This window comes from Colobus angolensis, unplaced genomic scaffold (assembly GCF_000951035.1).
Source record: "Colobus angolensis palliatus isolate OR3802 unplaced genomic scaffold, Cang.pa_1.0 Scaffold100, whole genome shotgun sequence".
NCBI lineage: Eukaryota > Metazoa > Chordata > Mammalia > Primates > Cercopithecidae > Colobus > Colobus angolensis.
In genome coordinates, this window is record NW_012110920.1 from 1,251,067 (window position 1) to 1,267,815 (window position 16,749).

The 16,749-nt window shown below is 42.6% G+C and overlaps 1 protein-coding gene across 1 annotated transcript in view; it reads left to right on the forward strand.

The window, feature by feature from the left end:
- The window catches only part of IGFBP7 (insulin-like growth factor binding protein 7), a 77,416-nt gene that overhangs the window by 646 nt on the left and 60,021 nt on the right, over nucleotides 1-16,749 (forward strand). The window contains exon 2 of the mRNA XM_011938661.1: nucleotides 2-267. Coding sequence (XP_011794051.1) covers nucleotides 2-267 — 266 coding nt within the window. The remainder of the gene's footprint in view (nucleotide 1; nucleotides 268-16,749) is intronic.

Here is a 16,749-nt window from a genome sequence, read left to right on the forward strand (position 1 = left end):
CGTGCGGGGGCGGCGGCGCCGGCAGGGGGTACTGCGCGCCGGGCATGGAGTGCGTGAAGAGCCGCAAGAGGCGGAAGGGTAAAGCCGGGGCAGCAGCTGGCGGCCCGGGGGTAAGCGGCGTGTGCGTGTGCAAGAGCCGCTACCCGGTGTGCGGCAGCGATGGCACCACCTACTCAAGCGGCTGCCAGCTGCGCGCCGCCAGCCAGAGGGCCGAGAGCCGCGGGGAGAAGGCCATCACCCAGGTCAGCAAGGGCACCTGCGAGCAAGGTGGGCACGAGCGCTTCCCTCTCCAACCCTGACCCGCTCGGCCCAGAGAAGGGCACATCCGACGGGGCGTCCGCGGCGGCCTCGCCCGGTACTATTCACCTCGATTCCCCCGCGGGCATCCGAGGAGCCAGATGGGAGGGAAAGAGTTGGCAACTGCAGAATGCCAGGAGGGGTGGGCGACGCCCCCCCTTCTCTTTTTTGGTGGTTTTGAGAGTTTGGTGCGTGCATCAAGAAAGTGAGAACTCACAGGGCTGGGTGTATAGGTAGAAAAGATTTTCCGAGACCTCAGACTTCCCCATCCCCAAAGCGCACCCAACTCGTGCTAACATCTGTCCCTTTCTTGTCATTTTCTTTCTTGGCTTGGGGATGTACACAGAGGTGAAGTCAAGAGATGGGGGAAAGCAGTTTGACAATGAAATATAAAGTAAGGACTTCCAGACAGATTTTTGTTGTTGTTGTTGTTGTTGAAGACAGGATCTTGCTCTGTCGCCCAGGGTGGAGTGCAGTGGCATGATCTCAGCCCACTGCAACCTCTGCCTCCTGGACTCAAGGGATCCTTCCGCCTCAGCCTCCCAAGTAGCTGGGACTACAAGCCTGTGCCACCACGCCTGGTTAATTTTTGTATTTTTTTGTAGAGACGGAGTTTCACTGTGTTGCCAAGGCTGGCTCGAACTCCTGAGCTCAAGTAATCCCGGGCTGCTGGGATTACAGGCATAAACCACCGTGCTCAGCCCTGATTTCTTAGTATTGAAGAAAATAGTCCACTTTCTAAAAATTAAAGGTTCTCAGACAGTAATCTAGCTAATTATTTGTGGGCAAAAATAAAATACAAACTCTTTGAAGAAAGTTTTTGTGATGCACTTGGTTGTCAACCTTCTGATCATTTTGTTTTCCCTTCCTGTTTCTTTGATTTGTATTGTTTTGCATAATTTGTCCCCAGGATGCACTGTTCAGAAATGTCTTTGAGATTACGTTTGATTGTTTATTTTATTCCAAGTAAGTCCAAGCTTGCTGTAAATGAAATAAGAAAATAGGCCGGGTGTGGTGACTGATGCCTGTAATCCCAGCACTTTGGGAGGCCAAGGTGGGCGGATCACGAGGTCAGGAGTTTGAGACCAGCCTGACCAACATGGTGAAACCCCATCTCTACTAAAAAACAAAAATATAAAAATTAGCCGGGTGTGGTGGTGCACACCTGTAATCCCAGCTACTCAGGAGGCTGAGGCAGAAGAATGCTTGAATCTGGGAGGCGGAGATTGCAGTGAGCCAAGATCATACTCCAGCCTGGGCAACAGAGAGAGACTCCATCTCGAAAATAAAAAAAGAAAGAAAGTAATAAGAAAATAAAGTCTGGACTTGTAAACACACACACAGACACACACACACACAGAAATTTTAACTCTAATGCCTGAAATAACATTTTCCATTGGCAGTATTTTCAAGGGAAAGTCAGACATTCAATGTTGGCAGCTCCTGATCTCAGCCAAGGTAGAAAATGGAGAGGAGGCAGTTCTGAGATTACAGAAGCTGTTGCTTCTTTAACACAGTTCAGACTTTCTCCAGAATTTCCAAATTATTTCTTTAGAGCTTTTCCACAAAGTCCACAAACTAATAGATTGTATGTCATCAATTTCCAAGTTCACTATTGAAAGCCTTAAATTGTGTAACTCACTATTAAATATTTATAGTATCATCACCTTAAACTTAGAAAATTGCAATCCAAAAAAATCTGCATATGTTTCCAATAGAAACAGTTACGTGGTACTTTGGATCTCATTTGTCAGTCACATCATGAAAAGATAAATGGGCATTATTTAATAATTTATTCCAAATATTGAGATTTTCCTATAAACATTACAGTGGGGAACTTTCTCTATAGTTTTTTCAAAATGACAGATACTTGCTTTATCAGAGCAGAAGATTAGCTTGGTGATTGTTCAAGTGTTGTCAATTTCTAGTTTATACTTAATATTCCTTTTTCTCATCTGCTACTTACATCTCCAAACACTCACACAGTCTGATTATAAAATATTGAGACCGTCATATAGAACCAGTTTCATAACCTCATTACCACGTCCACCCAGCTCAGTGCGTCTCCAGACTGCAAACCCTTTGAGGGTTCCGGCCCGGCTTTTCTTTATATTTGGGGAAATGTTCAAGAAAACAGCATCTGAAACTGGAAACCTTGACTTAAATTAGCCATTTCTTCTCATCCTAAATTGAGAGAGATGAGGTCTAAATGGCAGAGACAATTTATAGGAGAATGCCAAAGAGAGCAAAAGAGAATGGGAAGCCTTTCCCACAGCAGAACCTTTCCACTGCAGAGACCATACAGTGATCCCTATCGCGTCCCCTAAATATTTCTTCTGACACCTGAATGGGTTTTGACAATCATAGAAAGCAAGCTGGACAGAGTGCCATTTACTTCTGTGCCATTTCATACTGGGGCATTGCACAGAATAGGAAATGCATTGTCTAGGTTCATCTAGACCTCTAGGTTCCTTTCTATTCTCAGAAGAAACTTGAGTTATGCTTGAGTATAACTTGAGTAGGGGCCAGGTAGGGGCAGCATTGTGGGATTCAGCCACAATGGTGTGATTCAATCTGCCTTCTGGTCCTTTGGTCCCATTTAACATGCATTTACTGAGCAGCTAACTTAAGTCAGCACTGTACTAGGTGCTATATACCAGGAATGTACAAAACAGATTTGATGTTGCTGATTAAGAAAGTATCTGTACAAGTTACAAACTCACCTCCCAGAGCACTTGCCCTGGAGCCCTGGAGCTTGCCCCAGTCTTCATCCTTTTGTAAGATCACCACTTACCCACCTGGGAAGAGATCTTGGTCTGCTTGTTTTCCATACCTCTCTGGTAGAAGGCAAAGCGATCTGCTTGAAAATATGTCTGAAAGATAATCACCAAATAATTTCGAATCTTGGAACTGTCATTATGAATTTACTGCCATTAGATTATATTGAGGTCCCTGAAGTCATAGGTAACCAGATGGGGGAATTTGAAGATTCCATTTAATTAAAAGAAGTTGATACAAAGAAGCTAAGTATATAATAAAATTTCATAGTTGGAAGAGAACATGATACTTCTCTATTCCAATTACTGGTTATACCTGTTGTTCATAGTCTTTTAAATCTGAGCTCTTTGGCAATCCCATTTCAGCCACTTTGGTCTCATTAGGTACCATCCTTTCTCCCTCAGAATTAATTTTCACTTCTGTAATCAGAATGTCACTCTTAAGGGTCTCCCTTCTTAGTACCTTTAGGACCAAGTTCAAACTACCTAGCAGGACATAACAGGCCCTTCACGATATAACTCCATTCTATTTTGACCTCTCTAACCTCTTTTATGCACTAGCCACAGTAAATATCTGCTATTCACACTTCAGCACATATGTCTCTATGCTTTCATGCCTCTGTAGATGTTGTGCCTTCTGCCTGCAACACCTCCCACCTCCACACAGACCACAATCGCACCCTCCTTCACTTCCTTTCCATCCTTTGAACTCTTACCTGTGATCCTTTTGTAGTTCATAAGCATGATGATTGAGTGTTCATACACATGTGTGAGGTATGTCACCCCCAAACCTTTTATGACATTGGCACATTACCTGTCTGACATGAAAGAAAAAAAATAATGAAAATTTGAAAAATGAGCTCTTACCTAGCCTTCAAGGATCAGCTCTGTCACTTTCTCTGTGAAGTATTCTGACTTTCCCCCACCCCAAAATGATGTATCTGTTCTTCTAGGACTATGCATCCAGCCATTGTTTCAACTAATGTTTATTCCACGTGTATTGTGTGTCATATATAAGAGGCAGTATAGCAGAGAAGTTAAGATGAGGAGCTGTCAAGCCAGACTCCCTTGGTGTGAATCTTGACCACTTACTGACTATAGCCTTGAGCAAGTTATTTGACCTGTCTGCCCAAGGTCTTGCTCTCTTGTAAGACAGGGATTATAACCATTATCTGTCTCATAGGGTTGTCATGAAGATTAAATGTCATGAATATTATCCATAGAAAGCATTTGATGAACGTTAATTGTTGTCATTATTCAACATGAAAGTAAGCTCCAGGTGGGAAGGGAGATTTTGCTCCCTCATGTAGACAGACCCAAGGACCTAGATAAGTGCATGGTATGTAGCATGTGCTTTAAACACATGTCTAATGCATGAATCAATGAATGAATCAACCTGTGAATTGGCTAGGCACTCTCCTAATCTCAGGGTAAGTAACCTTGAAGAAGATACAAAGAAACAAGGAAATATATTTTCACACAATGTGTATATGCTGTGAAGGGTGTACATCAGAGAACTAGGACAGAGACTCCAGATGAATGAGCAGTATTAAGTGAGATGAGTAGAGCCATGCTAAGAACCCTTGGGAGGATTTCAGCAAAGGGAACAGCAGGGCCTTGGGCCCTGACTGGAGAACAAGTTAGCTAGTATAGACCTTCGCCAACTGCCACAGAAGGACTCTTTGAATGTCTGTCTTCCCCACTAGACTGTAAGCATTGTAAAAGAGAGATTTCATCTTATAACTCCTTATAAACACAGTGTCTGGCTAATAGTTGGGCATATCATAAATATTTGTTGATTAACAAAGGAATTCTCTTAAGAAAGCACCTTCCTGTTTGGAAATGCAGGAAAGCCCCTCTCCCGCTTGTCTGCTCTCTTTCCTTCTGGCATCTTCTGCCTTCCTAAAGTCTAGGCCAGGAAATTCATCTGACATTGACTTGCCTTCCCTTCTGTCATCAGCAATCCTGAACCCTAACATTGGATGGTAACTTTTCCCCCCAAATCCCAACTTTTCCACGTCCCCTTGCTGAGTAGAATTAGGTCCAGAGCTATAGAAACTGTTCTGTAAATGGAAAACACTTCAGTATAGATTTTGATTTTTCAGGAACTCATTTTATTTGATGAGTTTTAAACCTCCATTCTTTGAGATGCTCATTTTAGATTCATTAGACTCATTTCTTATGTTGATAATATATCATTTAAATGCCCATGTTCTACTACTATCCTTCAGTAAATTTATGAACTTCTTTGAAAGTTGAAACAAAGGGGTTTCAAATTAAATGAAGTCATTAATTGTCTGGTTTATCTTGGAGGAGTACAAGTCAGTGTAATATCATTAAACTAACATAGCAGTACCATGAGGACTGTCGAGAGCCAGAGGAGGGGACCCAGGTTCGTGGAGGAAAAGCCAGGAATCACTTAGTGAAAGAATGATGTCCTGACTGAGACAGGGATAAGAAGGAACTGGCTGGAGAAGAGCTAGTATAGAGGTTGTGGTAGAGTTAGAAGGGAGATGAGAAGAAAACACTATATATATACAATAGAATACTAATTCAGCCTTTAAAAAGAAGGAAATTTTGTCATTTGCCACAACATGAGGGGACCTGGAAGACATTATATTAAGCGAAAAAAGCCAGGCACAGAAAGATAAATGCTATGTGATCTCACTTATATGTGGAATCGAAAAATAGTCAAACCTATAGAAGCAGAAAATAGAACAGCAGTTACCAGACATGGGGTTGGGAGGAGGGGACAGCATTGGCAAGATGTTGGTCAAAGGACACACAATTTTGGTTAGAGAGGAGACATAAGCTCAGGAGATCTATTGTCCCTCATGGTGATTATAATGAATAACAATATGTTATATACCTGAAAATTGCCAGCCTGGGCAATATAGTGAGACCTCGTCTCTATAAAAAAAACAAAAAATTAGCTGGTTGTGGTGGTGCACACCTGTAGTCCCAAATACTTGGGAGGCTGAGGCGGGAGGATTACTTGAGCCCAAGAGGTCAAATCCGCAGTGAGCCATGATCATACCACCGCACTCCAGCCTGGGTAACAGAGCAAGACCCTGCCAAAAAAAAAAGAATTTCTAAGATAGTAGACTTTAAATGTTGTTACCACACACACACAAAAAGTATGTGAGGTAATGCATAAGTTAAATAGCCTGATTTAGCCATTCCAAAATGTCTACATATATCAGAACATCATGTTGTATACCATATATATACAATTTTCAGTTATCAGTTAAAACAATTTTTTAAGAGAAAGGAGATAAGCAGAGCATAGCCAGCAGAAGGACTCACATGTGGTTTGGTGGGATTGCCTGGGGAGAAAGAGGCAGCTGGCCGTGTGAAAGAGCCCAGTGATAGGGGAGGGCCTGTGACCCCTTAAGGAGCTGAGACGCTGTCACAGAGCAGTGGGAGCCGCTGAGTGATGGAGCTGGATTTGTGCTTTTAGAAAAGCTTTGTTGGCTACTGTTGGGAGAGTGGATTGGAAGGGGGCGAGACTACAGTCAGAGACTCCCGTAAGGAAGCTGTTACTGTAATCACAACAACAGATGCCTACACTCCTTCCCAAGACCTGTTTCCCTCTCAGATCTTAGAAGCGCTGTCAAATCCGGGTTCCCAGCCTGCCATGGCAAGCTGCTTCCTACTTGGGAGTGAAAAGCCCTTGAGGAGCTTTTTCTTATTCAGTGACTGCTCATTAAGTGCCCTCACCTCACTTGCCTTATTAGCCAGTCCTGCCTCCAAATTACTACCACTTGCTCCTTTCAGGAGTCTCTTCCCCCTAAAGTCCCTATTACTCTTTCTCTCCGCTTTCAGATCAGAAACAGAAAAAGTCACATTCCCTAAGAGCCTGCCTCAGTCCAATAGAAATGCTTTAAATTTTTTTCTGACCTCAGCTGCCCTTCTTGAGCACAGAAATTTCTAGAATATTGAGTGAATCCACTGGTTCTTTATTATCACTTTGTCCAGTTTCAATCTCTGCATTTTAGGAAAGATCTGAAAAACTGAAGGACAGAAAGTGGGGTCTTAGAGGACTTAGGATTCTTTCAGAGGAAAGTAAAGAACGAGTTAATGTGTCTTCATCGTTTGGGAATTAGTTATTAAATCGAAGGTGCCTGACAAATTGCTCTCTTAATACAGTTCTTCAGGAGGACGGCATTAAAAGGCCTGGAATTAAATAGCCACAAGGCACGTTTAGATGACACGATGGAAGAACTTTCCAGTAAAAACTGTTGAATAGGATACTGTGTTCAGGCAGAAGTCAGGAGACTCTCTTTAGGAGAGCTGAGAAATAACTTGAGGGGGAGGGGGCCACATCTGGGGGAGGATTTTATAATTTTTAAATCTCTTAAACTATACAGCTTTGACCTGGAATTATTAAAATGATTAAGCTAAGCAGGCATTTGTTAACATCCTGAAATATGATTTCCATCCTGTCCCTAGAGCCTGTCCTCGGGGTCCACTGTACACTGGACTTCTAGAAGAAACTGCCTTATAAGGCTGTCTTGGATAGTTCAGTGACAGAATACCCTTGGATGGAGTCCAAGGCCAGCTAGCCTTCACTGATTCAAAATTCCTCCCCACAGTGGATGAGATTATGATGCTTCCTTTACCTCAAGCCACCCATACCCCACAAACAATCTGACCTCATCTGTGTTTTTCATTGTTAGGCAAATAACATCTTGTTTTTAGCAGCTGGGGAACCCTGAATTATCATCAAAAGAATTTTTAAGCCAGGGAATATGAGTATAACCTTTTTTTGAAATGTAAGAGTGGCACAATTAGAAAGCTTTGAAATGGAAGGAGACTTAGGTATATATGAATTAATAAGCTCACTTATTTAAAGCAATTTCAAAGATTTCCCAGTGAGTCTTTTACTCTTATGTGGGGGTAGCGGTGGAGGACTAGAAATGTCCAAGGGAAGCTTCCCCCAGCTTGTCATATATGACTTTTCCAGGTCAATCAAGACCCTCTCCTCCACCAGGCCTCTGAGAGAAAATGAGATCAGAAGAAAAAAGCCAGGATGATAATGGGGGGGAGGGGGGAAAGTTTATTTGTTTATTTTTTTTAACTTAAAATTGATTGTGTTAAATAGTTGATCTCTGTTTTATCCCAAGTTGGATTAATGGCAAAATGATTTGGCCCTTTTGAAAAAGCTAATGTGTTGAATTGCCTTTACTGTTTTACAGAGGAGAGCAAGTCAAGGTTAATTAGAAACAGCTGGAGCTAACAATAAGCCTCACCCCCATCAATGTCCCTACCAGGAGAGGGTTACCAGGGAGAGGAGCAGTCCAGGGTATCCAGGGAGGAGCTGCTGGTCCCAAAAGCAGGCCAGAGTTGCAGAGAAGTTTTGTGTCTGAAAAATAAGAAAGGTTCATTTCAGGTGAAACAGGCCTAGGAACCCTGTGTTGACAAAGCCCCATTCATGTGTTATGAAGTTCCCACAATAAAGAGCACTGACAAGGCCAAGGCCAACCCAACAGGTTCAAAGTAGGCTTGGCCACTGTGAAAAAACAGCTCCCTCAGAACTTCAGGAGAATGTATATAACAAATGGAGGTACAATTTCGTACCTTCACAGGATTATTGAGAAGGTCAAATTACATAACAGATATGAAAGTACTGTGTAAACTATGTGGACTGTGTGGCACCAAATAACTGTAAAGAATTATTAACTAGACTGTAAATGCCGTGGGGGCAAGGAATACATCTGCATCATGCCTCGTAGTGAGTGGTAATGACAACAGATATTTGTGAAGTATTCGACAGTTTGCTAAGGGCTTCTGTGGATTTTCCTCATTTGCTACTCATAACAACCCTGGAAGGTAAGGGGAATTATTGTCCCAAATTCCAAATAAAGACACTGCAGGTCAGACATCACACAGGTGGTAAATAGCAATTCTGGTACTTACTTTAGGTATTCTACTATAGCCTTGCGATTCAAAGTGTGGTATGTAGACAAGCAGCATCGACTCTCTGTGCTACCTTTCTTTTTTATAAACTCAGAATTATTTAAAAATAAGTTTCTAAGAAAAGAGATTCAGAAGAGTCAAACCCTTGGGTGTGAAAAAGTTTTAGGAAGACTTTCCTGAATTTATTTTGCCTGTATTTTATTTTTCATGAATGAGCAAGGGGGATATATGATATATTTGTGTCTAAATAGATCTAAAAGAGCTCTTTCATTAGCATAAAATAAACATTCTGTATGATAACAAAGTTTATATCAGAGTTGAGATGGCTTTTTTTTTTTTTTTTGAGACGGAGTCTTGCTCTGTCGCCCGGCCTGGAGTGCAGTGGCCGGATCTCAGCTCACTGCAGGCTCCGCCTCCCGGGTTTACGCCATTCTCCTGCCTCAGCCTCCCAAGTAGCTGGGACTACAGGCGCCCGCCACCTCGCCCGGCTAGGTTTTGTATTTTTTAGTAGAGACGGGGTTTCACCGTGTTAGCCAGGATGGTCTCAATCTCCTGACCTCGTGATCCGCCCGTCTCGGCCTCCCAAAGTGCTGGGATTACAGGCTTGAGCCACCGCGCCCGGCCGAGATGGCTTTTTATGGTACATATGGTGTGCCTTCTAAAAAATGTCATATTCAGTGAAAGACGGTATTTCTTAAAATGAATGAATGTCTCTGAGGTAGCTAACATTAGTCCTTCTATGGCCAGATTAGAAGTCTTAGAGCCTGGTCAGGCACAGTGGCTCTTGTTTGTAATCCCAGTACTTTGGGAGGCCAAGGTGAGAGGATCTCTTGAGCTCAGGAGTTCAAGACCAGCCTGGGCAACATAGTGAGATCTCATCTCTACTAAAAATAAAAATAAAATTGTTAATTAGCCAGGCATGGTGGGAAGCACTTGTAGTCACAGCTACTCAGGGGTTAAAGTGAGAGGGTCGCTCTAGCGCAGACATCAAGCTATGATGGTGCCACTGCACTCCAGCCTAGATGACACGGTGAGACCCTGTCTCAAAAAAAAAACAAAAAAGAAATAAGAAATCTTAGAGCCTGGCAGGGCACCGTGGCTCATGCCTGTAATCCCACTGCTTTGGGAGGCTGATGCAGAGGATCCCTTGAGACCAGGAATTCAAGACCAACCCTGGCAGCATAGCATGAGACGCTGTCTCTACCAAAAAAAGAATTAAAATATTAGCTGGGCTTGGTGGTGTGCCTGTTGTCCTAGCTACCTGGGAGGCTGAGGTGTGAGGATCACTTCCAGCCCAGGAGGTCAAGGCTGCAGTCAGCTATGATTGTGCCACTGCACTCCAGCCTGGACGACAGAAGGAGACCCTGTCTCATAAAATAGAAAATCCTTGGAGCCCAACCCTTCAGTTGCAATCCAGAGGCTCTTGAAGGATCAGCAAGTGTGCTAGGGCTCCTGGCACGAATATTAGTCCAAGAAAGACCTCTTGGAGCACAATGTTTGCATGTGCTGTTTGATCATTTTCCAGGCCTTTCTAGTAACTCTGAGTAGGGTAGAGGAAAAGAATCACTAAGATAACTGTCAACATGCTCAAGTATTCACTTTCACCTGAGGTTTAACCCTGAATGTTAGCCTTGACCTCTGACCCCAGCACTGTCCCACCATCAGTTTTCCCAGTTTGAGTAATAATATTTAGTCCACATCTAAGCTGTGGTCTAAGGAATTTGCATTTTTTTGAATTGAAGCATATTTTTGTCAGCTAGGTGACAGCTTGCAGAAGGAAAATTCATGCAGGGGTTTGAGAATTCAATTAGGCATAATCCATTTAGACTTTTTGAGGGAGAAGAAAAAAAGAAGGCTTTCATATTCTTACAGGCAGAAAGGCAGCTGACTCCAATCATCCTGTTCTTTCATGTTGTTTTTCTTGAAGGGGAGTCTCCAGCTTCTACAGAGGTTTGTCTTTTTCTCTGAGTGAGAAATGCTCAAAGGCATTTTCATTTACATCACGGCAGATCAGTGGGCCAGTGGTCAAGTGGTTGAATTGGGAAAGCTTTAGATCTGACATCTGTTCTGCTGTCTTCTGGCCTGACCCCAAGCAAGGGAGAAAAATTATCAAGAAATAGATCTCCTGGAACATTCAGAAGGTTTTGAAAGAGACCACACAGAAATGAGGCTTCAAGAATTTTTTAGGGTAGCCCAAGCCTGCAGGATTCAGAGCCTGCTCCTTCTCCATGGGAGCTTTCAGAACTTTCTGCTCCGGGAATAGAAATCCAAAAGTGAATTTCAATAGCAGATGCAGCAATTACACTGCACCCCTGGCTTCCAAAGGACCCCCCTCAGGAAGCCATAGAGCGTTTGATGGAGAATGAAAGGCTTGTGCAGCAGTGCTCTCTGAGTGAGAGAGGGGAGATGAGAGACCCACGCAGTGTGGCTGCTTAGTAGAAATGCTCAGCTCAGTGGGAAAGGGCAGGCTGGGGCAGAGATCAGGATGCCGCCAGATATTTGACAGGCCAGGGCTTCGGAGCCAGAGGTCCCTGTCTGCTCTGTTGTGTCTCAGATCAGAGCCTCAGAGCAGGACGAAAAAGTTGATCTGACTTGGCTCTTTCTGCCCTGCTGGGCCTTTGGTTCACTAGAAAATAACTGGAAGGGCAGGGCAGGCCTGTTCTGGACCCAGCTGCAATGTGGCAAAGTGAGCAGCTCATGCCCCTTCCCCACCTCCCCATGACCTCTCATCTGAAGCCTCTTTCTTTTCACCCATTCAGCCTGGCCTGTTACTGCATGCTGCCCCTTTTTCTTGTCTGACTGAACTCAACCAAGTGGGATTTTCTTTTCTCCACCCACCAACCCTTTCTTAGTTACAGTTACAGAGCTTGGCCAGTAACTTTATAAATGGTGAGTCCTGCTCAGTCCACTCCTCCTAACTCCATCCCCAGACTTATGAGCCACCTGACATTCCCCCATGAGAGAGCAAATAAGCAAAAACTTGGCATGCCACCTCTGAAAGGCAGCCTGCTCAGTCGATGTCATCCAGGAGAGATGGTCAGCCCTTTTTTTCTTGATGCTCCATTAGGATGAAGTTTTTCACATGCCTTAGGATCATAATCCACCCCATATATCAGCCCCAAACCTATCTCCTTTTTTAGGACAAGCCCAAGGGGTAGGAGAGATAGCTATAACCCCATGGTGTGACTGTGGGTTTGACAGGTCTCCAATGCTCACCCCAGGGCTGTCCCTACCAGTTACTTTCAACTCTTTGTGCCAGGTCACCCAGAAGCCAAGATTGGCTGGTATACACAAGGAAATATAGCAGAGTGGTTAAGGAGATGAACTTTGGGGTCAGACCACCTGGGTCAAATCCCCACTCTGCCACTTAACTATTTGTGTGACCCTAACCTCCTTCATTCATGATTTTTTTTTACCTGCAAGACAGGTATAATAACAATGTTATTATACTTAGAGTTTGGGGAAGTTAAGTGAGGCAATACATGAAAACCATTGGTACCTGTTTCCTTTCCATTTTTATTGCTATTAGCATTATAGAACTGAGTATGAATTAATATATTAGTGGCTTGCTGATGTCCTACTTTGACCAGTCCAAACACAATACTGCCTCATGTGTTCCTAGGTTAGATCTGAAACCTATGTTCAGACCTGCATAAACAAAATGACTGGATAGTGTTCTTAAAAAGAAAATTCCTGGGAACTTCCATCTTGCTCTGCAGAGATTCTAGAACAGGGAGTTCTGCCCATCTTTTGAGAGATCTCAGAGTCCAAATGCAGACAGTCTAATGGGAACCACCCAGGATGATAGCCAGAGGACATGCTTTGCTTTGCAGCATAGAATATTTCCATCTTCAAGCTCGTTGTCACTCACATTATTTTTAATAGCACCTTTTAGATATAGAATAATTTTGGATTCAGATGTCACTCACATTTAGTAATCATTAGACTCTCTCCTCCCTGGATATTCTACCAGCATTTTATACATAGGAAATACTCAATAATTTTTGTTGGATGGTTCATGGGGGAAAAAAATGAAGTACTGGCTCCAAAGAGGAATGTGAACCAAAATCACAGAGTTTGGCAGAAAAAGAGCACAATTAGTGCCCGTTAGGTACACATTGAGTATTATCTTTGGTTTTTAGAGTCCTATTGGTGGAAATAATAAAGTTCTTGCTGCAATTTATGTGTCTCTTCTTTGGCTTATACATGTAGCCTCAGCTTAGCAGAAACTCATTTTTTTAAAATCATTTAAAAATCAAAACATTCAACTATAAACAGATGTATTTAGACTCAGAAAGTGCCCACTTAGGTTGGTTCATTGCATCTGTCTGAGAGGTGATAATGTCCATCTTCCAGTGCGGGTTGACGAGTAAAGAAATGAAGGTATGGAGAAGAGGTTTAAGAAACTGGATAACTTTTCAGATCCACCAGCGCCAGCAATTTTGAGTGAAATTGGCAGAACATTGGGACTACTGACTCTCCATGTACTGTGCACTCTATCACCTTCTAAAGCAGTGGTTCCTCACCTTGGCTGTACGTCAGTATCACCTGGGGAGCTTTACAGACTACTGATGCCTGAGTTCCACTCCAAGATTCTGATTTAATTGGTTTGGATGTGACCTGGGCAGCAGGACTTTTTAAAACTTTCCAGATGACTTAATGTCCAGCCCCAGTTCAGAACTATTGTTCTAAAAAGACTTCAGGTCACTTTTTGGGATGCCTCATTCCCTTGGGATAATCATAATAATAATAGGCCAGTTTTCGCTCCGTTTATCCAGCATCTAGTGTTTCGCAACAGGGGACTTTTGAGAAGATCTAGTATGCCATAGGAAGTGTAAGCCCTAGAAAACATGATCACCCAATATAGTGCAGGCAGCATAAATGATTTGGCTACTTCTTATCTTTTTGGCTATTTCAGAGCTCTTATTTGAATCAGACAGAATGGAAATATGTCAGTATTGTTAGTATTTAAAAAATAGTATTCCAATACATTCAGAAAAGTATTCACCTAAAGCCACATGATCCAATCTTTCTATTATTTCACTAGAATATATGCTCAATGAGCCCAGTGCTCTTTTTATCTATTTGTTCACTACTGAATCTCCAATATCTAAACTGTCCTTGGGATATGGTAGGCACTCAATAGATTCTTGTTGCGTAAATGAATGCATAATTAAGAGTAGATTTATTATGTGCCCTGTTGGAAAGGGGAACCTTCACACTGATGGAAGCCCACCTCTGTCATCTATCTGGAATCTCTGATAGGGAGAGGCAGCTCTGCTCAGCTTATTGGTCCCTCAGCTTAGAGGAGTATCTCTTGTCACTTGGCTGAGGCCTTTCCAATTGGCATCTTCTCAAATTACCCTTTATACTTACTCTCTATTGTCACAAGATCTCTGAGACTGACAACAGTATTCCGTTCCATTTTATCTCTCCTCAAATCATTTCCCAGGCAATGGGTATGGGAATTGTGCAGCCTTGGGAAATGTATTTAACCTCTCTGAGCATCAGTTTTCTCATCTGTAAAGTGAAGATACTATCGACCTCACAAGGTGGTTAGAAATGATTAGAGGAGAGGTAAAATGGAACGGAATACTGCTGTCAGTCTCAGAGATTTTGTGACAATAGAGAGTAGGTATAAGAGGTAATTTGAGAAGATGCCCATCGGAAAGGCCTCAGTCAAGTGACAAGAGATACTCTAAGCTGAGGGACCAATGACTTAATGTATTTTAAATGCTTAGCACAGTGTTTGACCCACAATTGGCCTTTAATAAAGGTTAATCTTAGTCTAACTTGCCCTTCAGTTAAACAGTAGCAGAGGAAGGCATAAGTACAATACATTCTCATTATTCACTGAAGTTTTGTTCTAGTAAGTCACCACAAGCGCTAAATTTGTAAATACTGAACCACTGCTCCTAGGAGCAATTCAGTTAGGTTCCTGCAAGCCTCCAATCACAGCATTTTTATCAACTGATCAATACATAATTTTGTTTTATGTGTGATTCTATTTAAAGACACATTATTTAATATGCATTACGATTCATTAACGTTGAACTCATGGCCAACAGCAAGCACTGCAGCTCATGCCAGAATGAAGCTTATCTAACACGTATTTTCCATCAGAAACGACTAGACAACACTTCAGCACAAAGTTTGGGGCCATTTTAGACAGCTGAGTCACCATCAGAAAGCACAAAAATACAAAAAGAAGTGGCATTACACAGACTGTAAGAGGGGTGCTTGTTGATAGTGTGACAGCTGAAACTAGAAGCCAGAGTAGTGCCTTGTTGCACCTCAGTGGGGACCCTGCGCATCCAACGACTGAAATGTTTGCTGCTCTATGCATGCCTGCAAATGATTAGATTTGGGGGAGGTAATTACATTTTAGCAAGTAGGTGAATTTCCAAATATGGCATCCACAAATAATGAGAATTGATCGTATTTGGAAATGGTCAAGGCTTCAACAACAAGCATTAGAGAACTACCAAGGATTTCGAGGGCAGAACCCAAGTGTGGGTGATGCTTCCTTTATATGCCTCAAAGCATATAATGACATTTGAGGCACAGAGCAGGTATTTAGGAAATCATTCTTGGATGACTCTTGATGCAATTTAACAAACGCATAAACTAGCCTTGTTTTGACTATCCCATGATGAGCCTGTTTTTGCCCTTCACCCACCTACAAGATGTTAGTGAGAAGTGTAGAGTTCATTAAGTTTTCACAGGAGTGGCAGGAAGGTTTTGTGGGAGGCTTCTCCTCCCATTTCTCTGCGCAGCCTTCCCACCAGCTACGGAGCATCCCACGTGGCCCTGACTTCACATGGAGCCACCCTCAAAGGCACTGTCCCATCCACACCTTCCCCACAACCACGCCAGTCATCTCTCTCCCAGTTTCCACTTGGCAAGTAGGCTCTGTCCCTGGCTCTGCAGAGTGCACCCATCTTTTAGCTCAGGACACAAGGTTACTTGGATCCTCACTATCACTGGAAGTGGGAAATTATAATAATTCCCTGTCATTCACATCCAGTGCCTGCTTTTTGTAAATGATGTGCTGGGTGCCAGATGGAAATTTGCCCCATGAGAAAGACTGCCCCTGCTCTAAGGAGCTTAGAAACCATCCTGGTGGTTTGTAAAGTATGGGAAGAAAGAAGAGGCAGTTAGACTCAAAATAAGAGAGTCCCTGTGTAAGCCAAGCCAATAAAAATGCACAGGAACAAAGAATGCACACACACTCCCCTCAACCCTTCATTTTTAATTATTGGAAGCATATTTTCTGGGCAATTTCTACTGGAAGGGGAAAAATGAACAAAGGTACATTTACATCTGTGGCCTGTGAATATGTTATACTTTGACTGCAGACTCTATGAGCTTATACATAATGTAACTATGGCTAGAGGTGTAGTAGTACATAAATGAATTAGTTATTATTTTGCCCAAAGTGACATTCTAGAGTGGAGATGAGTGAATCTTATGTTTGCTCAGAATTCAGCTAAGGAGAGAATATTGATCCAAAAGCATCTTAAAGATTATATTTAAAAAACTTAGTAAATGCTAAGGAAACAAATATGCAGTAAATTAACTTCACTCTACCTAGTTCCCTGGCAAATGTGTAAAAAAAAAAAAAATTTAATAGGTGCAATGACCTATTGAGATGATGAGAACACTGTTTGGCAGTTAGTCTCCAACAATTCATTGTCAGAAGTTTCACTTTTTGGACAAATTACAATGGATTTTAAGTTCTTTTTTTTTTTTTTTT